The sequence below is a fragment of the Solanum lycopersicum genome, chromosome 8 (assembly GCF_036512215.1).
Source record: "Solanum lycopersicum chromosome 8, SLM_r2.1".
Taxonomy (NCBI): Eukaryota; Viridiplantae; Streptophyta; class Magnoliopsida; order Solanales; family Solanaceae; genus Solanum; species Solanum lycopersicum.
Window position 1 is genome coordinate 1,812,251 of NC_090807.1, and position 23,086 is coordinate 1,835,336.

At 29.4% G+C, this 23,086-nt stretch overlaps 3 protein-coding genes across 4 annotated transcripts; 2 read left to right on the forward strand and 1 right to left on the reverse strand.

Moving 5' to 3' along the window:
* Nucleotides 1-1,887: 1,887 nt before the first annotated feature.
* Nucleotides 1,888-3,627, forward strand: LOC101265751 (probable sarcosine oxidase). Its single transcript, XM_004244440.5, has one exon. The coding sequence runs from the start codon at nt 2,240-2,242 to the stop codon at nt 3,533-3,535; it is 1,296 nt and encodes a 431-aa protein (XP_004244488.1). The 5' UTR covers nt 1,888-2,239; the 3' UTR covers nt 3,536-3,627.
* Nucleotides 3,628-6,523: 2,896 nt separating this feature from the next.
* LOC101266050 (serine/arginine-rich splicing factor RSZ22) lies at nt 6,524-10,575 on the forward strand. Of its 2 annotated transcripts, none has more exons than XM_069287683.1 (6): nt 6,524-6,643; nt 8,403-8,505; nt 9,205-9,293; nt 9,490-9,715; nt 9,794-9,904; nt 10,275-10,575. In XM_069287683.1, the coding sequence occupies exons 1-6, from the start codon at nt 6,613-6,615 to the stop codon at nt 10,309-10,311; spliced, it is 597 nt and encodes a 198-aa protein (XP_069143784.1). In that variant the 5' UTR covers nt 6,524-6,612; the 3' UTR covers nt 10,312-10,575. The 2 variants fall into 2 exon arrangements, with proteins under 2 accessions (XP_069143784.1, XP_004244489.1); XM_004244441.5 differs by lacking the exon at nt 6,524-6,643 and adding an exon at nt 6,949-7,486.
* A 4,980-nt stretch (nt 10,576-15,555) lies between these two features.
* On the reverse strand, nt 15,556-18,034 carry LOC101266352 (uncharacterized). Its single transcript, XM_010326367.4, has 2 exons — nt 17,897-18,034; nt 15,556-17,293 (listed from the first exon to the last, which is right to left on the reverse strand). Exon 2 carries the CDS (start codon nt 17,254-17,256, stop codon nt 15,667-15,669), a length of 1,590 nt encoding a protein of 529 aa, XP_010324669.1. The 5' UTR covers nt 17,257-17,293; nt 17,897-18,034; the 3' UTR covers nt 15,556-15,666.
* Between the last annotated feature and the right edge of the window lie 5,052 nt (nt 18,035-23,086).

The window sequence follows — 23,086 nt, forward strand, 5'->3', positions numbered from 1 at the left end:
TCAAAATTCAATGCACATACCTCGCGAAATTTCGTAAGTGGGGTCTGGAGAATATATGCGGATCTTATTACTATCTTGTGGAGGTAGTCATGCGGACTTGAAGCATATGTAGTTGATAATTTATCAAGAAAAAGACGCCACTATAATAATATGCACAAATAAATGGCATGTAAATGTAGATATTTTAACATAATGACATCGATGAAGTTCAATTTAATTATGGATAGAAAAATGATTTCATTTATCTTCAACGTACTTATGGTGATATGGGGCTGGGAATTTTTTTTCTTTTACGTATACGTCAAGTCGTTAATATAGCGGCAAGTCTTTGAAAGGGATTGATCAGTTATAGAATATTTTTCAATTTTTTCATGTTCGATATAAATATAATACAAATTACAAATAGTTGGTTCCAATAACAAAGATTCTCGTAACTAATATTCGTAGAGTTTTTTTAATATTATTTTACGTGGAATAAAATGTGAAATACATACATGAAAATTAGTATTGCGTGGATTAAGATAACTAAATGACAAATTTCTATATTCATGAATTAAAATTCTTATATTACTAATCTTTGTATCATTAGCATATAGCAAACCCCAAAAAGTAATCGAAAATGAAGTTGTATTAACTAGATTACTTGCTACGAATTTAAATTAATCAAATCTCAAAGTAAATATCAAACATCGATTGTAGAATACTGTTAGTAACTAACTTGAAAAGGAACAAACGAGTACTCGTGATTCATGTGAATGACAGGAAATTCTTTGTTTCATATGTTGTCCTGTCAAAGAGGATAATGACAAAAATATCAACATATTTTTGAACATTAATTTGACGGAATCTTTTCTTATTAAAAGATTTCAATTGTTGTTGCCACGTATGCTTGACTATGATATATATATATATATATATATACTGACAATTTCATTGAAAGTAGTTGTTAGAGGGTAATTTATCCTATGATCGTAAAAAGATCGTCTTTTATTGATTTCAAACGTCGAATAAATGTTGATAGCATATATTCATCATTATCATAATATCATCCAAAATATCCTATTATGATATCACTTATATTATGTTATATACATTATAAAGTCTTAGACTTTTCTTAATTAAAGGATTAGTGGTCATCCTTAAATTAACTTCTTAGTGCATATGGAATGTGTTGTCAAATATTTTATATAACGAGATTATCTTTATTTATTTAGTTTGTTATTATTAGGCAAGATTATCCTTTATTCAAGCTAGAGCTTAACGATTAGGATTTGTATCGAGTTTTGAGTATGAGCTAATACTAATATTTAAGATGACTTCATATTAGTGTATCTTGGCATAAAGCGTTTTATTATGAATGGATAGATACTTACCGCTCCATCACATACTTTTTCAACATATTACTGTATCTTGGCATAAAGTGTTTCAGATTTGAAAGAATCATGGGGTCATGGGCAAGTTTATAATTTGCAAATCATATGAAGATAAATTAAACGACACATTAAAATGTACTAAAAAAAACGTATATTATTATATGATATGATCAATTCACCTACATATTTTTTTTAAAAAAAAAAACATAAAAACCTATAGAGAGAAAATCTCTACCTAAGAAAAAATCTCTATAAGACTAAATCGTAGATTCTACTGTGTTATGCTTATGAAAATGAACTCTTCGCAATCAAAGATGACTTCATATTTAAGACTCAAAATCTTTGATTAAGAATGGATATATACTTATCGCTCCATCATATTTTTTTTCAACATACTAGTGTATCTAGGCATAAAGTGTTTTGGATTCGAAAGAACTATGGCGTCATGCAGAAACTTATAATTTACAAATCATATGACGATAAATTATACGACACATAAAACTATACTTAAAAACACATATATTATTATATAATACGGCCAATCGTCCTATATATTTAAAAACTAATAAAAAAACATAAAAAGAAAATCTCTCCATAAATAAAAGTACTATATCGTAGATTCTATTGTGTTATGCTTACAAGAATATAAATCTCCAAATCTTTTCTATGAAAAAAGAATAACCAAATATAGAAGACGTTTAATTATTTCTTTTTCTTTTCAAAAAAATAAAAACAACTATTATAATGCTTTAATTTTTTTTCCCGAAAAAATAAAACTCAAATATGATAAAAAAAAAATCAGGACAGAGTACTATGTTATATACACATGGAATTCAATCCTTTAAAAACATAGCCATTCTCTCCAAATGCTTATCTCCCCTGTTTCATCTCCAACACAAAAAACAGAGCAAACACAAACAAAAAAGAGAAAAAAAATGGAGAAACCACTCGAAAAATTCGACGTAATCGTCATTGGAGCTGGTATAATGGGTAGCTGTACAGCTTATGAAGCATCAAAACGTAATCAAAAGACACTACTTCTCGAACAATTCGATTTCTTACACCATCTCGGTTCTTCCCACGGCGAATCAAGAACCATACGAGCCACGTACCCCGAAGACTACTACCCGAAAATGGTGTTGAAATCCGAAACCCTCTGGAGAGAAGCTGAACAACAAATCGGATACAGAGTGTATTTCAAAACCTCACAACTCGATATCGGACCTTCTAACGACAAAGCAATTCAGTCTGTCATCTCTAGCTGCGACAAAAACTCTATCCCTGTTCGCGTTATTGATCGTAACGCGATGTCTCTAGAGTTCGATAACTTGATTCAATTACCCCATGATTGGATTGGTGTTGTTACAGAGCATGGTGGTGTTATCAAACCAACGAAAGCAGTTTCGATGTTTCAAACACTCGCAATTATCAATGGAGGTATCTTGAGAGATAAGATCGAAGTCGTTGAAATCAAAAAGGATGGCAAAACAGGGGATGTTTTGGTTATGGCGAAAAATGGAGAAAAATTTAGCGGGAAAAAATGTGTTGTTACAGTTGGTTCATGGATGAATAAATTAGTTAGAAATATATCAGGTGTTGTTATTCCAATTCAACCATTGGAGACAACTGTATTTTATTGGAAGATTAAAAAAGGGTACGAGTCAAAATTCACTATTGGAAATGGCTTTCCAACTTTCGCGAGTTACGGTGAGCCGTACGTGTACGGCACACCGTCACTCGAGTATCCAGGACTGATTAAGATCCCGGTACATGGTGGGCGCCCCTGTGAACCTACTGACAGGACGTGGGCGCCCACACAAAGCCTGGATCCACTCTCTGAGTGGATCCAGGAGAGGTTCAGAGGCCTCGTTGATTCAACGAGGCCGGTCCTGACGCAGTCGTGTATGTACTCAGTGACGCCGGATGAGGATTTTGTGATTGATTTTCTTGGTGGTGAGTTTGGTGAGGATGTGGTGGTTGGTGGTGGATTTTCTGGGCATGGGTTTAAAATGGGACCAATTGTGGGGAAAATATTGAGTGATCTTGTTATAGACGGAGAAACAAAAGAAGTGGAGTTGATGCATTTTAGAATTAAGAGATTTGAGAAAAATTCTAAAGGAAATTTGAAGAAGTTTGATGATCAAGTGAGTTCAGCACATTAAGTGAAATTTTATTTGTTTTTTTTTATCTATTGGTATTATGTAATTCATGTAATTATGTGGTATCTAATCAAGTTATGTTATTGTGTTTTGAATTGTTTCTTGGGAACTTTTCATTTTTTGTTCTCTCGGTGATTCGAACGATCGAATTCGCAATCCTTTAAGTTGGATATGGGGAGTTAATAACTCTCTTATCAAGCGATGTTATTAGTGTAATGAATATTGGCAAGACTTTTTTTTTTCCGTTCTTAGAGTTTTCACTCTTTTTTGTTTTGTTTCTTTGAAGATTCTGTCTTCTAATTTTAAAATCGGAGATGAAGAGCTTTATCATTTGAGTAATCCTCTCTTGTTATTGTAAAGGTTCAAGTAATATTCCAATTTTATTTTTGAAGAAACTAAGTATTACTCGTTTAACTGCTTAAACGAACATAATTGATAAATGTATAATATGTATAATCAGGTATAATATGCATATAATAGTGTATAATGTATCTAGACGACTAGAAAAAGTTAAACCCAAACATTATCGCACTCGTTAGAACGAAACAAAACGAACTTTTTATAAATAGTGTTAACACAAAATGCTTTGTGTATCGAGTTGCGAGAGATATAAGGCCTCCATTTCTTGTTAGTACAACTATAAGAATAGTAAAATATTGCACTCAACACTTGCTTTTCGTACTAACTAAACTAAAAATGATTTAAAAGTTGTAATTTTGATTAAATCCACCTAATTCAAAGTTGAACACTTCTAAAGGAAGTCAACTGAATTAAATGCTTATTATAAAGTCTAATTCTAATTTAATATTAGGCTAGTTTGATGTACAAATCATTCAATTTTTTATTTTTATTTTTTGTAGTTAAATGGTTATTTAATAAGCTAATAATGTTTAATTAGTTTAAACTTGGAGAGGGTTTATGCTCATTTAAAATACAATATTATTATTATTATTATTATTATCATCATCATCATCAGAGTTTGTCAATCACACATAATTTTTCGAATGTCTTTCCAAAATATTTTATCCTCAAATGTCAAACTAACGAGCCAAGAAAGCTCATTTATCTTATTTTTAATTTATATTTTTTTTCAGATTATATAGTATAAACATATAAAATCAAGTGAAATAACATTCCTTGACGTATGATGGATCCGCCCTGCGTTATATTCTTGTATCAACCAACGATATTGGTCTTTTAGCAAAGAGAGAAATGAATTTGATTAATCTTAACTAGTTTGTAATTTTAATCCCTTTTCTATGATATTTTTAATTAAATAACAAATATTATATAAATTGAAACGAATATTACTTTATAACTCGGACAAAATGAGTCACTGTCGTCTATGGAGGAATCACGGGTGCGATTCTGGAGCAAGCAGCCAACAAAATTGACTAGGGCTTGTAACTTGTAATCACGTGTGCTTGCCTACCCTCAAAATGTCTCGAGTTTTGTTAACGCGGAATGTTTTCTGTATTGAAGTCGAAATATTTTTTGTTTGTATGTTTGAACTAAATCTTAATTTAATGAAATATCTTAAGTCTCGATTAAACGCTTTCCGTTCAAATTTTGGAAAAATATTTGTATGCATTGATCTTATTCATTTATTAGACAATATTTAAATTAATCAGATAGAATATGACATTTTTCTTCAATTATAAGCATCTATATCAATAAAACTCGTAAAACCCCATGTATTTTCTAATAAAAGAAAATAATATTAACTTAACTATCATGGAGATAAATGAAAACACATACTTTTTTCAAATTTTGAATAGAAAACGTTTAAGAAGGAGTGTAGGACGTGTTATTATTAGATGTTGAGGTGTTCAGTTGAAATATAACTTCATTGGAGTATTTAAATAAAATATCTCGACAAGTTAAAATAGCTGACTATATATTAAGCCAGTTTTATTTTTACATAAATAGCTACCAAGTTTGATCTCATTTAATTTCCTTTTTTGTGATTATGCTTACTTCTACCATTTAAAAAATATATCTATTATTATATGTGAAAACATGATTTAAATATTTTGTCCTATATATAATGATATACACTTTTACTTAATTGTAAAAAATGAATTCAAGTAAAAGTTATTCCCATTTTCATTATTATTATTATTATTATTATTATTATTATTATTATTATTATTATTATTATTATTATTTGCGTGTCATATATATTACCTTAGAAAAAAATATCTTGATATATGTATTTAGACTAAAAAATTGTTCTAACACGACATAAACTTAAATGGAGGAATTTTAATGTACTAAACATGACATTCTTGAAAGAGGTGTGGTTGCATTCTAAAAAAAAATCAATAAAAAATTGAATCTTAGAACAAAAATTAATATAACATTTTAGATCAAGAAATATTTCAATAAAAAATACTTTATGAAAAATCTTCCATTTACCTGGAGTATAAGATTTAATAATTGGATAAGATATAGAGATATAAGAATATAAATGATTTGGATGGCTTAAAAAATCTAATTTCGCTCGTATAAAAGAGAATAATAAAAATTATTGATATGATATAATTTTTAAAAAGTCTATGGCAATCTTTTTGTATATTTTTGTTTATTTATAAAAAAATATTAAATATTGAATATCTTAACGAAAATTTTAATTTCACCACTGAACAATAATATTATATTTGAACCTAAAGTAATGTAGATTCCTATCGAAGCTAAAGATTGGTGAAAGTTAGGAATTAGATGCTCACTGAAAAATTCTAGGTTGCAGTAGCCATCACAATTAAACAACATAGAATCAAATTCAATTCAATTCCCTAATTCTTTTTTTATTTTATTCATATCTGGTGTTTGATATCTGTATTAAAATTTGATTAATTTAAATTTATTTTGCATACGACTCCATTCAAGGGGAAGCATTTTCTATCAAAGATTTTTTTAATATTAAGAATTCGAACTTAAGACTTCTGATCAAATAAAAAATTTTATTCACTGCACCAGATCGTTTGACGGTAACTCAATTCTCTTATCACTTGTATTTCTTTCTCTTAAACCTTATATATACTTGAGAATTTTTTGCTTGTTCATATTGGAAAAATATAATGGGTATTTTCATGAGCTGCATGGGAGAAGGTTAGTGATCTCCTTCCTATTTTTTTTATTAGAAAGAGAAGTGTTATTGTTCGCGATGTTAAATAAATAAATGCTTTCTCATTAATTATTTTTAAAAATATTTTATTTTTCTTTCTAGCACTTTAAAACGAGCTAGAAAACTACTTTTAAAACAAGAAAAATAAGAGTAATATTGATTTTTAACTATTCAATTCGAATAAATATCCTTCCCCTCCAACCCTTACTATGAATTAAAGAGATGAATTATATAAACATACAAAACTCCTATTATATATACACACAATCTGACATAATTGAAAGTTCCTATAATAAATTGATAACTTTGGAAAAAGGAGGAAAGTACTATTTCAATATTCCTTTAAAAAAATTGGAATAAAAAAATAATAAAAGCAAAATTTTCCAATTATATTCCAAAAATAGCTAGAAATATTATATATTTTTTAATCTTAATTTAAGTGACACAGATCGAAATTTGAGAATCAAATCGTTCTAGTTTGACCGCTTATTCAAATATATATATATATATATTTTAAATTTTGAAAATAAAATTTACATATTTTAAAATTATGCAACAAGTACAATAAGTCATAATATTTAAACGAGATGTGAAAAAATTATCATAAGAAAAAAGGTTTGTTTAAATTTCGAAATCATAATCGTTTAATCAGCCTCGGAACTAAACAGGCCTAGGCCCAAAATTTGTATCAGCTCTATTGGGCCTAACCCAATGAGTACAATTTTCAAGCCCAGTTCAAATCCAGTTATTCATATCTCTTAACAATTCCCCTTTTCATAGTGGTGGCCTAGGGTTTTACTCTCTCGCGTTCTTCACTAGGGTTTCAGGTTTGCCGTCTGCTTCAATTTTTCCCTTGTATAGATCTGTTTATGTTTGACCTGATGTTTAATGTTCAATTTGTGACTTGTTTTAGTTTGATAAATTGAATTTTGCGGTTCCACCAATCCTAATTTTGTTTAAAATTTCATTGAATTGAATAAATTAATCGTTTTATTGAATTCGAACATCTTACGCTGAGTTTTAGTAGCTCAATTAGTTAACTATCTGAATTTTCAGCTTGTTTGGGAATTTTTTTTGAAAAATATCATTTTTTTGATGGTTCGTGCATATGTATACAGTGTGTTGTTGAACTCATTAGTTACTATTTGTTGCTGCTACTGTTTTCTTCTTCTTTATTTTTAGCATGAGATTTTTTTCCTGTTCACATGTGTGAAGTATATAATTTAGTCGATCTGAATGTCTGTCCGAAACAACCTCTCTGCGTTCAGAAGTAAGGTGTGAGGTTGCTTACACTGAGTATGCTGTGGTTGCATAGTGAAAGCAGTTTTAATAGGTAGCCTCACCTTTTTAATATAATTTAAAACATAAATGTATATATCTTATACGTAGAAAAATAGTATTCCAGACTGCGTGGTATTCGCCACAGAGAATAATTTGTGATGGTTCTTAATCACTTGTAGCAAATCTTAATTTTTACACACTTTCATACAATTGTAGATTAGTGTTTTTAGTGAAATAGGATAGACAGATTGTTTGCAGATATTGCAATCATCTGTGTATACAACATAAATTCTTTATAATTTAAGTATACTATAGTGCTACCAAGAAAACAGAGCTGAAATAACTCTGTTTCTGATGATTTTGGCATATTTCAGACACAGTACCATTGAATTTCTTATTATTACCTTGTGAATTCTTAACTTCTTTTATATATGTCTGACCAAAGTGTGTATTCCTTTATAGGTTATTATTCCGAGATGTCAAGAGTGTACGTTGGAAATCTTGATCCTAGGGTCACTGAAAGAGAACTAGAAGATGAATTCCGTGTCTTTGGAGTTATAAGAAGGTAAAGCAAATCCTACGTAAATTTGTATTTTTAATTTGTATGCATTGATGACCTCTTAAAAGTAGGATGTGCAATTCTTTTGGTGATTGGCTGCTGAATATTTATTATAGAGTCTAGCAAGTAAATTTGTAGTTTACAACTAGAACCTGTTATTAGTAATTACTAGTCATCCCATCATCATTGCTTTTATTCCTTCAAACTTCGTGAATGAAGCATAAATTAACAATCTGACATGAGGGAGCTTAAGTCTTTATTTTTTATCAAATAGAAGATAATTTATTCTAACTTAACAAGTATACCTGTTTCTCTAAAGCAGTATTTAGATGTAGTGGTTGTAAGCTGTACTGCAGGCACTTTATGTCCTCATATTATGACTAACTTTGTAAGAAGTTTCTAGGGAAATGAATCTGGTATAAGATATCCATGCATTTGTTGCTCTTTGATCTGTTGAAACTCCTATGTATTGTTTCGAATTCTTAAAAAAAGGACTGATTATTGAATGCCAAATAAAGTGACATGTTGAGATTTAAATCGAAGGGATTTGGGATATAAATTCAGCTACTAAGAACATTTGTAGAACTTTAGTATAACTAGGGGCTATTTCATTTATGGAATTTGACTACTTGTTTTTCCATCCTTAAATGTTTTCTGCTTAGCGCACAAGACTCTTGATGAAATTTTTTTTTAAAATGCTTGCAGTGTTTGGGTTGCAAGACGCCCACCTGGTTATGCCTTTATTGACTTTGATGACCGTAGAGATGCACAAGACGCAATCAGGGATCTGGATGGTATGGTCCCTTACTCATGCATATGATTCAACCTTCTGAATGGGTTCTTATCTTATTTATGGCTGTGTAGCCTTTATCCGAATTCAATCTTTTTCAAAATACTTTTGCAGCTTCATATCAATTTTATATTTTTGCTCTGTAAATATATCAAATACTGAAGCATTTTAAGCTTTTCTCTTCATGATACATTAAACAGGTAAGAATGGATGGAGAGTGGAGCTCTCACATAATTCTAGAGGAGAAAGGGGTGGGGGCCGTGGAGGGGGTCGTGGTCGTTCTGGAGGTTCTGATTTGAAGTGCTATGAGTGTGGTGAGTCTGGTCATTTTGCTCGTGAATGCAGAGTGCGAGGAGGTCCAGGTCCTGGTAAACGTAGAAGTCGTAGCCCCCCTAGATATCGGAGGAGTCCAAGTTATGGTCACAGGTTAGAAGAGAACTTTTCATATATGTAGTAGGACGTGACATTCGCTCTTACCCCCTTGTAATTCCCTTTTTGAAACAGGAGTTATAGTCCTCGTGGACGTTCCCCCAGGCGCCGAAGCGTGTCACCTCGTGGCCGTAGTTATAGCCGATCTCCATATCGTGGAAGAGATGAAGTTCCTTACTCCAATGGGTGAGTTTCCTAACTTTGGCATCATTTATTGTTTCATCTTTGTTGATTGGGCATTCCTTTTTGAAAGTGTTCGTACCTGATTAAAGTTGGGTAATTCGCCCTAATGTGTGTGTATATATATACACATTAGGATTTTTTCTTGGATAGTCATTTATATCATTTTGCATCTGTTTGGTGTTTCATGCCTTAGTTCGTGTAGCTTGTGTATTGATTGTGTTGCTACCTACCTACTTGTTTTGGGTTTTTGATTTTTGGGACATTGTCTGGTCTCATGCTGTACAAATATGTTTGTTTATTTATTCTTTCATATTGATAATGAATCTTATCAATGCTCTTGTTATCCTTATCCTTCTTCTTCTTTGTAACACAGAAATGGTGTCAGGGACCGAATCAGAAGCAGGAGCTGAACGGAGAAGTTGATTACTTATCTCATTCAGGAGTTTTTCGATGTGTGTTAGCATTACTATGCTTGACTTGATCACAGCTGTGTAAGTGAGGCCGTGCCCTCAACTTCAACGGCTTTAATTTTCGTATGGTATTATAAGTGTGTTTTTTTAATTTCTTAACTTTCTCCCCTTTTAAGAACCATTATGTTAGGGACATAGACCTTTTGTACTTTATGGCATCTATTATCTTTAGAAAAGAAATATCCTAAAGAATGCTGCTAAAAATTTACTTTTGTTTTCTTGTGTCGAGGTGTCTTCACGGTACTCTGCTTCGTTGGTTTTCTGCTCCCACACTCTGTGGTTTCGTTCTTCACTGCCCTGCTGTGGGATCTTCAATTTCAATGATTGTGGATCCCAGCTAGCTACATCACTAGATGCTTCTGTTTGATTGAATCTCTGCTGCTATGACACGCCTCACCTCAAAGTGTAGTGGTATATTAAAAGTAGATATTAAAGATGATGAATGGCATCACAGTCATATGACGGTACCTAATCTGTTACCGAGAGGTTGAGAAACTCACATTCTTGTTAAACAATTGATCGCCACATCAGCAAGGTCATTGGGCCGGTATCTGAAAGCTTACTCAGTGGAAGTTCATGGCATCAAGAGTTGCATGTAACATCCTAGGTCCTGTGATTATTCCCTTTCTTTTATGCTCTGCTTTTAGCCTCTTCTTTTTTGCTCCCTTTTAAAATCAATTATTTGCTTCTCTTTTTATCCCATTTTAAACTATTTTTCTGTGTCTTTTCCTTTCATGGTATTCTTTTATCAAAATCTTTTTTCTTCCATAAATGTCTCTCCCTTCATTGGAGGAGAAGTGAACAATATTTCTTCAAAATATTTCCTTTCATCTCTGTACTTCTCCGTACAAGTTTTGTTGTTTCCTTTTTATGAATTGGCCTTTGCGTCCTATTAAAACTCAAAATTTTGAAAGATTTGCATGAGATTGGTGTGATACCAAGTAAAGACTAGTGTTACACTTTGCTTCCTTTTTTGATCTACTTTCACTTTTATTTCCTTAAATTTGTCTTGTATTGCAAAATCTGTTTCTCTATTTTGCTTTCTGCTGGAGACAAAATGGTTCATGAATTTATTTCCTTCTCGTTGCTTTAAAATTTTAGAAGAGGGTGAATTTATCTGGCGAGTCTACATCAATCGTCATTTGAAGCACACCTATATTAGATTGGTTCATTGCATATTAGCAGGAACCAATGTACTTGTTGCTCTTCAATGAGTCTGCTCTTACTCCATGGGAAACTTCATTGATCTTTACTTGCTTTGTACCCGGTTTTCTTCTTCCACAACACCTGCGGCTTGATTTTGCTTAGCTTCAAGTTGTTAAAGCGACATCTCATTGATCCCCTATCCGTCTTCGCAAATTGCCTGCTTGCTAGAGCTTTGATCTATTTTTGTATTCTAATGGCTTGAAATTTTCAAGCAAACTTTTTACCTTCGAAATATGTTTGTTACTTGTCGTAACATTATGTTATGTTTGTGATTTCACACTTATTTTCAATTGTGAGATATATTATGTTCTGTGAAAAAAGGGGAATTCTTCTATTTCCCTCTTGATACAAACTACCACTTTTGATATTTGAAGTATAATATCTAAGGTTTTTCATCTAAGCAATATATATTTGTTTAGAAAAGCTTTTCATGGTGTTATTACATTATGCACATATAATAGCATATTTGTGAATCGTCACTCTTGTGACTTTGCTAGTCGGGAGTGCGTCTTTAGTATCGACTAAAGTTTGTTCAATTGATTAGTTAAACACAAATTATTATTCGTATAAAATTATTTTTTAAAAGGATGCCCAGTTTTTATTAATCTTTGTTGAATTGGTCATAAGTCAATGTAAAATCAGTAGTAGTTACATTGTACTTTGCATGGAAGTACTGTGACCATTATTTTGACAACATACTGATTAGTTAATACTACTTTGATTAGTTTTATATATTATTAATTTATTATGTTGAATTTCCTTTTTTTAAAAAAAGATCAAACGTGTGTTATTACCAGTTCAATCGTTACTAATTTTATATCTTATATATTAGTATACTATTTGTTGGTGTGTTCTATTTTTGATATTTATAGTGGTCTTATCGTCGCAATATTTTGTTATGTTTTCTTTAATGTTCTGTTCTATTTTCATAATTATGTTGATGTAATATTTTTTTTTAATGTTCTTTTCAATTTTCATAATTACGTTGACGTATTGTGTTCGAATCGATATTCTTTATAAATAACTATTCTATTTCCACGGATTAAGAGTAAGGTTTCTGGACTATACTTGTGGAATTTCACTGAATATGTTGTTGTCGTGTCATTGATGTATAAGATTAACCAAGGAATTATTGTGACAAATAGGCATTTTATTTTTTTATTGTATATTTGTTTGGCCAAACCGTGTGTCTTCTCTCACAAATTTATAAACTATTTTCCATCTTTCTTCCTCTCTCTCTCTCTATATATAAGAGATATCCTTAGCTTAATTCATTCATAATTTTCCACCACTCTCTCCAACAAAAAACACAAAAAACTACTCTTCTCTAGCAAAAATACTAAGCCATGAAAACACAAAATTGGTCACTAATAAAGACACTAATAAGCAAAGCAGCCATGAAGATAACTTTTCTACTTGGCTCTAAAATACACAAATGGAAAGTAACTTCAAGAATCCTAAGTTTTCGAAGAATAAAGTTATTCAAGAAGTCTAAGAGCTCGTTATACGATGCAATTCGCGACATAGATGATCAATATGAACAACAAGAAGGTCGCTCTACACATTGCATTCGAAGAACCAAAAGTAATATTGCTCGAAATAATGATGATGATGATGAAAATGACGTTGATCACAGAGCAGAGATGTTTATTACTAATTTCAGAAGACAACTCAGATTGGAAAGACAAATATCTTTGGAGCTTCGATATTGCAAATGATCCATGAAGATTTCTTGTTGAGCAAGTAATCAATCAACTAAAGGATATAATTTATTATTTAATTTAACTTCTTTTATTGAGTTCTACAACCAAAAAGAATAATAATATACAAATAAATAGAGTATATATATAGAAATATGATAATCTTAGTTATATTAAACAAAAGGGATATTTAAATTTTCTTTTCTTTGTTTGTCATTTGATGATAATTATTTTTACTACAATTGAATTTAAGTATATGATGGCATATTTTTTCCTGAATATATTGCATTCAATGATCAAACAATTTCTCTTTATGAATTTGGTTGACTAAAGAAAATGAAAAGGAAAATAGTTTAATCTTATTGACTAAGCTTCAACTTTAATAGTTTCTATTATGAAGTTATATATCAAATGATAATTTTGTCCTTAGAGCCCAAGATTAATAACTTCATAATATTATATTATTAAGTAAAAAAGAGACTATACAATATGCCTAATTTGAAACCCAACTAAAACTTGGTTAAATTTTATCCTTGGAATCCAAGTTTAGTAACTTCAAAATTAACCATGCTTAAAGTTATATATTCACTAACCACGATACGGAGGCGAATCTATAATTTGAAGATTACGGATGCATTAATATTACCTTAGCTTAAATATGAGCTATATGACAAACTTAAAAAAATAGAAACAATAAAATAGCATTGAAGCTATATTCAAACTCATCGTGGGTGGTTCCTCTAGCTTATACCAGCAGCACAGTGACAAATCTATACTTTTCATGGGTGCACTATCAATTATATTCTAATTTATGCAAGTTTCTCAAGATACATATAAACCTATATTACATGATTTTTTCGAAGTTAATCAATGCACGTGCACACTGTCCTATAGGGTGGGTCCGCCTTTGTTACCACCTTACTAACTGCCATCGTCAATACTAGCTATTATAATCTACGATCATCACCATCAATCATTATCCCAATCGAAACTTTGCACTCCCCATTGTTAGCAATCACCATCACAAACTAATATATAATTATTTCTAAAAGAATGTTAAAGCATAGTATTAGGTTAATTAGTATTTTCTTTTACTTTAAGATTTATAAATATTGAAAAACTCACAGTATTAAGAAAACAAAACACTCTGAATATTTTTTATCCTCCGTATACCATCCTAATATTTAGATGTAAATTCAGAGTCAGACATCTTAGTCAACCTCTCACATTAGATCTAAGATCTATTTTCTTAACACGGTAATAGTATAATAAATCTCACCAAGACTAAATAAATATTGTACCTTAATCGAATAACTTAAACTTTTAAATAAGATGGTTATGCAGTACGTACGATAAAAAAAATCGAAAAGTTGTGTGTAGTGTGAATAAATTATTTTTTTTGTTGGCCCAAACCGTGTAACTTCTCTCACAATTTTTAGCTCTCTTAATCCTTCCTCTTTCTCTATATAAGAAACCTCTTAGTTTCCTTTACTTACAACTCTTTTCTAGCTAGCAAAAATACTAAGCTATGAAAACACAAAATTGGTTATTATTAAAGTCATTCATGAACAAAGCAACCAAGAACATACTTTTTCTACTTAGTTCTAAAATGCACAAATGGAAATTAACTTCAAAAATTATTAACTTTAGAAGGAAGCATCCTATAAAGTTGTTCAACAAGTCTAAGAGCTCGTTATACGATTCAATTCGCGACATAGATGATCAATATGAAGGTCCTTCTTATACACATTGCATTCGAAGAACCAAAAGTAGTATTGCTCGAAATAATGATGATGAAAATGACGTTGATCAGAGAGCAGAAATGTTTATTGCTAATTTTAAAAGACAACTTAGATTGGAGAGACAAATATCTTTGGAGCTTCGATATTGCAAATGATCCATGAAGATTTCTTGTTGAGCAAGTAATAAATAATATATTTTGAGAGTTTTGGAGGATATAATTTATTATATTTGTATCTTACTATTAATGTACAAATTGGTATTTAATTATTCTCATGATCATTACTACTATTACTATTTCACTTACAAATTTTCTATTTATGGGATGAATTGCATATGAATACATAATTGAAAATGTATATGATCAAACTTCTCTATAACAGTAATCCTTTATAACAGACAGACAAATCTTTCTTTGAGTCAATTTTTCATGCTATATAATATGTTCTCTGTGATAACATTTCGCTATAACAGTTAAAAAAACATCGAAACAGATTACATCGTTATATAGAGATTTGACTGTACAATCTTGTCATGGTTAGTATTAACAATTTCTCCACATTTTACTTCATATTTGTCCAAAACATATTTAAGAAAAGTTGTTACAATGTTCAAGAATGAACAATGATTCATACAATTTAGTGTAAACTTACTTGGAATCTTGCAAAGAGATGACAGTTTCAAAAGCACTAGCCAATGCTTTAACTCTATTCTTCCTTTGCTCTCTAAGTTTACTTGCTGTTTCTTCAATAACATCATTAGATGATACTACAATTTCCTTCTTATGTACCAAATGTGTGTAAGCCTTTGCAAATGTCATTGTAGTTGTGCTAACTTTGTTGTTGTTTTCTTCCTTTTCTTTGTTGTTTCTTCCTTCACTTTCTTCTCGATCAATCTTCAAATCCAATTCTTTTCCCTCATCTTTCTTTTGTTCACAATCGTCCAATGGTGTTTCATTTTCTTGATCTTTCTCTTTCTCTTCTTGATTCTCGGTTTCTTGTTTTTCGATCTCTTCAACATCATGATTACTAGGCTCAACATTCTTGATTTGTTCTACTTCTTTATGGTTTTCTATGATGTCCAATTGTTGTTCTTCTTTTGCTACTTCCATATTCTTGATGACTTCTTGATTCTCCACAACATATAATGAGGATGATTCTGCAGCCTTGAGGTATTCATCAATGTTTACATTTTCACTTAGCTCTCCATTATCTTCAATGACTAGTTCTTGTTCTTCCTCTTTCTCTAACTCTTTAACCTCATGAGGAACGATATTCGCTGTGATATCTAATGTTGAATCATGAGTACTATCTTGGTTCTTGGTGATAGTATTGTTCATGTTCAATGGCTTAGCATAGAGGCCAACACTATGTTGTTTTCCAGTATCATCCTTAGTATGAGGTGTTTTGGGCAATTTATTCAAAAGGGGTTTATGAGAAGTGAAATTCTTGCTTAAAGTTGGCATTGATGATTTGAGAACTCTCTCCCTAGGGTTAGAGGATGTTCTGCTTTTTAGCAGGGGAGAAGACAAGGGAGGCTTATGATCAATCGATAATCTCCTTCGTGTTGGAGTTTGTTTCCTATGATCAATTTTTGGGACTAGTTTCGTGCTTTGAGGACTATGATCATGTAAAGACGATAAGGGAGGTCTATGATCGAAAGACAATCTCCTTCGAGCTAGGTTTTGTTTGTTGTGAGTGTTGGTATCACTAGCTATCTTCTTGCCATGAGGAGTATTATGATCAAGACTAGGAGATTGAGGAGGTTTATTATCGAACGATAATCTTCTTTGAGCTGGATTTTGTTTATTATGAATGCTAGAAGATGATGAACCTATCTTCTTGGCTTGAACATTGTCAAGACTAGAAGGTAAAGAAGGCCTATTATCGAACAAACTTCCTCGAGCTACATTTGGTTTATTGTGGACAATGTTGAGTTCATTCAACAATGTTGGATTCTTCTTGACTTGAGTATTATCAAAATTGGATGGAGGCTTATCGATCGATGATCTATAATCTAGGGTTTGTTTATGGTGAATGTTGAGACAAGTTGATGGTGTTGGTTTCTTGCCTTGAGTTTTATCATGACTTGAAGAAACTTTGGACTTGAGATAGGTGTTTTTCCTATTTGAAGCAATAAGATTAATGGCATTTGTGTGTGCAAGAGACCTTGTCTTTGATGTGCTAGGGCTCCTATTGCCCTTTACTATAGGGGCAATGTCCCTTGTCTTTGTTGCCATTCCTTTACCTCAAGTCCTCAACAAGACTATTTTGGACCTATAAAAAGGTAACAAACAAGTTAATTTCGACTGTATGATTATAACTGACGTAGTTAATTCTAAAGACCTTTTTAAATGATTTGATCGTAGTAGCGTGAATACTTTCAGACTGTTTATGCATATAAGTTAAACTCTTAAAGCAATAAGAACATAGTGAATAAGTAATTTCTTTACATAACAAGTTTGTTTCAACTATGATTATAACTGATATAGTGAATGTAATTACCGTATATTCACGGTAAATTCGAACTTTTAAGAAGTGAATAATGAAAAATAAGAATGGGAATTCTTAATGCCAAAACTTTGGGACTTGATTTCTAAATACAAATTATAACAATTTTCTGGAGAACATAAGCACATAAATATTAATATCATTAAATTCAATAAAAGAAGAAAAAATTATTACTCCAAATCTCAACCAAATTCATAAAAAAATGATATGAAAGATAATACATTTTCCTCATGCATTTTGTGTGCATAAGAACTTAATTAAAATACCCCCTTTTATTCAATTTTTAATTTTCCAATCATAAAACATATAATACTTTTCTTGAAATCATCAAAGGAAAATATACAAATTAATAAAGGAAAAGAAATGCACCTTTTCAATAAAGAAGATGAATGAAAGCCTTCATATTATATATGGATAATTGATAGGAAAAGAAAAAAGTGAGGGATTTGAGAGAAAATTAAAAAAAAGAAGGAAGAAAAGAAATAAAAAAAATTAGGGAAAAATATTTTATAAGAAGTGGGATTATTTTTTAATTGGTTAGAAAAAATGGTAGTTTGGTTGTTAACATTTTATGCGTAAAGTATGCACAACCTAAGGTTATGCAAATCATACAAAAACACAAATATATGTGATTTTTATTTTTAATTTAATTATTTGATATTCGAAGTTTACTGATTCGACTAATTTAAATTCAGTTTAAAATTGCTTTGGGTGAACTCCTATTTCTATAGTATTCAAAATTCAAATAACATATTTGCCCTTGCCATAAAAGCTTACGTATCGCCAAAGCAAGCTTTGGTTTGAGTCTAACATAGGGTTTGTGATGATTCGATATTACTTACGACTAATCAAACGAGATAGCTAGGTTATCATGATTTCAAAGCTACAAACCAAAAAGTGTATGACCTCCAAGTAATAATAGAGTGTTTTTGTTTCGTTGGTCGGTGTAGATTCTCCTCGTAATCCTCTTCCCTGTTTCTTCTTCTCCTACCATCAATTTAAAAACAAAAATTAAAAATATTAATACGAGAGTGGTATAACCTTATCGTAAATTCAATGTAGCTATGTTATTAATAATTCATAAATCATATCGATAACGATATCTTCATAATATTAAAGATGATTGTACGAAGAGGTTTGAAAAAAATAATAGAATTGGCCACAAACAAACTATAAATTCCAAAAATTGCCGGCTTTTTATTTTAAAATTAAAGGTCATCTTAGCAACTAATTTTTTCTTTTTCCTTTTATCTTCGGAAAATAATTTAAAAAATACTTTAATTTTAGCGAAAATTATTGTTACGATATTAAATTTTAAACTTTACGAAGAACCTTTTAAATAGTAATGTATTCACGTGTACATATCTATAGCTTTAAACTATACTATTAAATAGTTCAGACGTAAAATATTATTTCAAAATTTGATATCGTTTATGCAAGAAATATTACAAAATAAAAAAAAATACAATCCAGAAATAGTATTTAAAAAAATTAGAATTGTAATATAATTTGTTTGAGTACATCAAATCATATTATTTTAAAAATATTCGATGTGTAGTTTCTCAACTTAATTAAATCAATAAATAAAATCTCAAGGAAATTAAAGAAAATAAATAACATAACCATGGAGTAATGTTTTTATTCCTTAATATTATTTATTAATACATTATCCACTAGTTAAAATCATTATATTGATAATTTATTTTCTTTTAAAAAAACCTTGTCACTTAGTTAATTTTAATGTATAACTAATCTCTTTTTAATATTATAAATATATTATATATATTTATTTGTTTGTTTTGTTTTTAATGTAGTGTTTGGCTAATTACGTTTGTCTATTTAAACCATAAATTAAAGGGACCTACACATTTTAGATTTTATAATCCACCCATTAATTTAATTGTGGAGAGAATATGACAAGTGTGTCAATTTTGTCATCCATTACTATTTTATCTTCAATAAATTATTATTAAAAAGGGGGGAAAAAAAGAGAGAAGGGTCTGCAAATATATAATTATAAATTATATGGAATATTTTGATTATTTTTACTTATTAAAAGGAGAGACCAACTCAAATTTTATTTATAAAAAAAAATTGTAAAAGTTTGAGTTATAATAATTTGACAATCTCAGAGTATCTCAATTTCAAAATAATATATGTATGCACTAACATCCATATTATAAATTATAAGTATATGTTCTAATTAAGTACAATCTTTTTGGTCTAAATTAATTTGTATATATCTAATTGTTCCCTATCTCACCTTCATTGATTAGACATTACAAGAACAATAATTGCTAAGGATGAATTTTATAATAATTTTGTCTCAAAATAAGAATGAGATAAGAGTAATGTGTTAATGAAGGTTAATTATAGGAGATAGTGATATTTTTATATAATTTGTATAAATTTTATTCTCGATGTTGAGTTTCATATGAAAATTGTACATATACTTCGGATGTTCAATTCTAAACATAGGAAAATGTTACATAGAGAGGCGGAGCCAGAATTTTTAATATAAGGGTTCAAAATCTGTAAAAATAGACACATTAAGTAGCCGAAGAGGGAGCGACTACTATTATATATACATATAAAATTATTTTTAAACCATATATAAATAATATAATTTTCGTTGAACCCCTTCCTAAAAGTTAGCTCCGCCCCTAGTCACAGAAGTCTCACATCAGCGAGCGATTATGAAATCAGTAATCTCTTTATATGACTTTGACATACATATAATTTTGCCGACTATTTTAATTTAAATGATTGAGCGGATTATTAATCATTTAGTTAATTTACCATTAATCATAGCTTAAACAAAAGGATAAAAAATGCAATCTTTAAAGAAAAAAGGTATCTAGTTAAAGAGTATTAATTTTCTCACAATTAAGAAAGGTAATTCCAAAATTAAATTTCCTTGATATACCAAAATTAATTTACATCAACCTAATAATAGGAATTTTTTTTTTTAACTTAGAAAAATATCTTCATTTTCTTCCCTATATATATATATATATATATATATATATATATATATCCATCAATGATAAAGTGGGACTGCAAATTGGGAAACGACCTTATAATATTATTAGAAAAATTCTACTAATTAAATATAGGCTAATTGATTTCATTAAGGCAGCAGTCAAATTTTTGTCATTACTTAATTGGCTAAAAATTGCCTCAAATTAATTAAAATTCTCGATTATTTATATTTTTGATGACTCAAAATATAATTTCTTTCGTCTCAAAATAAATATTATTTTAATAGTATATTTATATAGTTGAGTACCAGAAAATGTAATTATCTTGACGATCAAAATAGGTAATCGACCCAATTTTACTGTGAAATCTAAGTATAATTTACATAAATTTCATAGTCTAAAGTGTAAATTTTATTTTATTCTTTACTCTTTTTCTAATTACAATAATTCTTTAAAATTTGTAGTTTTTGGATACATTAAAGAGTATCTCAGATACATTATAACATAAACAAGATACATAATATGTAGCTATGATACCTTAAAAACTAGTCCGAAGACATTAGATACTATCTCAGATACATTAAAAACCAACTTAGATATATTATAAAATAAAATAAATACATAATATGCAGCTTGGACACATTAAATACTGACTCGAATACATTAGGAGAGAAATAAGAAATTTTAAAGATTTTTAAAAATAAAAAAAGATATTAAAAATAAGAAAAATATAAGACGTGTAGTTCAATAATTTCAGAATTTGATTCAAAGAGGATAACAAAGGGAATTTTTAAAGACAAAAATTCCAAAGTTAATAAGAATAAAAGTTGATAAGATATCATATTTGACTTTAATAACTCAATTAATTATATTTTGATCAACATATATAACAATTGCAAGTTGTTTGCATTTGAAAATATCTCCATTTTCTTTCCTTTAATACCCATCAATGATAAGTGGAATTGTTAATTGGGAAAATAACTTTATTATAATGATTAATGTTGTCTTAAGAAATTCCACTAATTAAATATAGGCTAATTGCCTTCATTAATTTAGTAGATAAATTGTTTTGGCACTTATTGGGCTAAAAAGTGAATCAAACCTCTCAATATATACTTCACTTTCATTTTGTATACAATTAGAATCTTTATAATAATCAATTCTCTCTAATAATATAACATAACATGACTGATTAATTTAATAAATCATTCATGTTATATGTTATATTATTTGTTCTTTATAAAAGCATTTTGCTAGCAATCGAAGTATCAAAACATACTACTAAGATCATAGTGATCTCAGATATTTTTTCCGTTTTAATTCATGTTAAATCTATTTTTTCCAGTCAACCAAAATAAAGACATATGCTATCCAATTTGATTCCACATATTTAGCGATATTTTTTTAATTGATTTGGGATCAAACTATCATGGAAAAAACATCTCTAAAGCATAAACTTAAAAAGTTTAAAAACACTTTCGATATAAAGCAAACACATGAATAAAAAGATTTAAAATTTAAAAAATTATTCTCGACATAAAATAAATACGTCAATAAAAAATCGTTTAGAAACTTATTATTATATGAGATTCTACTGGTACAGATAGACCAAAGCCAAGATGACAACAAATTAGTGAGTTATATATACCAATCTTGGTGGGTCAATGTTGTCATGCTTCATGGATATCTAATAGTACGTGTAGGCAAATGTTTATTTATCTTTCACCTTTTTTATCATAGTTATGAGATAAGTAGTAAATTTTTACGATCGAATAATATGAGAGACAGTCAAAGCATCAATTTCATATACATGATCGAATAATTGTTCTATTGGATATTTAGGTTTTTCATTAGCGTATATATACTTGGTAATCTAAATTTATTTTGTCGAAGTAATCTATTTCTCTTAAGGTCTAAATGTGTACAATTAGGAGTATTATTATTAAATACAAAAATTAAATATACATCAATTATATAATTGAGAAGATATTGATATAGCATAATAAAATCATTAAAACGATAACACATGAAATATACCAATATAATTTATCATGAAGTACTCTAAATAATAAGAGCACCAAAATGATTAATGATCAAGGAATGTCATAATCTCATCAATTATAGTCTTCACGAGACACAAAATATTTATTCATGGTCTACTTTTTATCAAATATGTGGCAAAATCTAAAATAAAACAAATATACGTAATAGCCTAAGATTTGAACAATCATTCAAATTCGAAACTCTAATAAGAGTAACAAATGAGGCCTTAATGTGTTTGCGTTTGTAAAAGTCAAAATCCAAATCTTGATTCTATTATAATTTTAAAAATAATTATCTTTTCTTGATATATTAAAATAAATATATATATTTTTATAATAGTCAACAAAAAAAATGAACAGAGAGAATAATATATATATTTAAAAAAAAACATTGCTATAATTTAAACTTGTGGACATCAAATAATTATGCAACCATTTGGATTATCATAGCCATAATAGTCACCGGCTTGAGGGAAATAAGATGCTGGTGGTCCACCGTAGAGCCCCACTAACAACGGCGGTTGTCCACGGTGGTA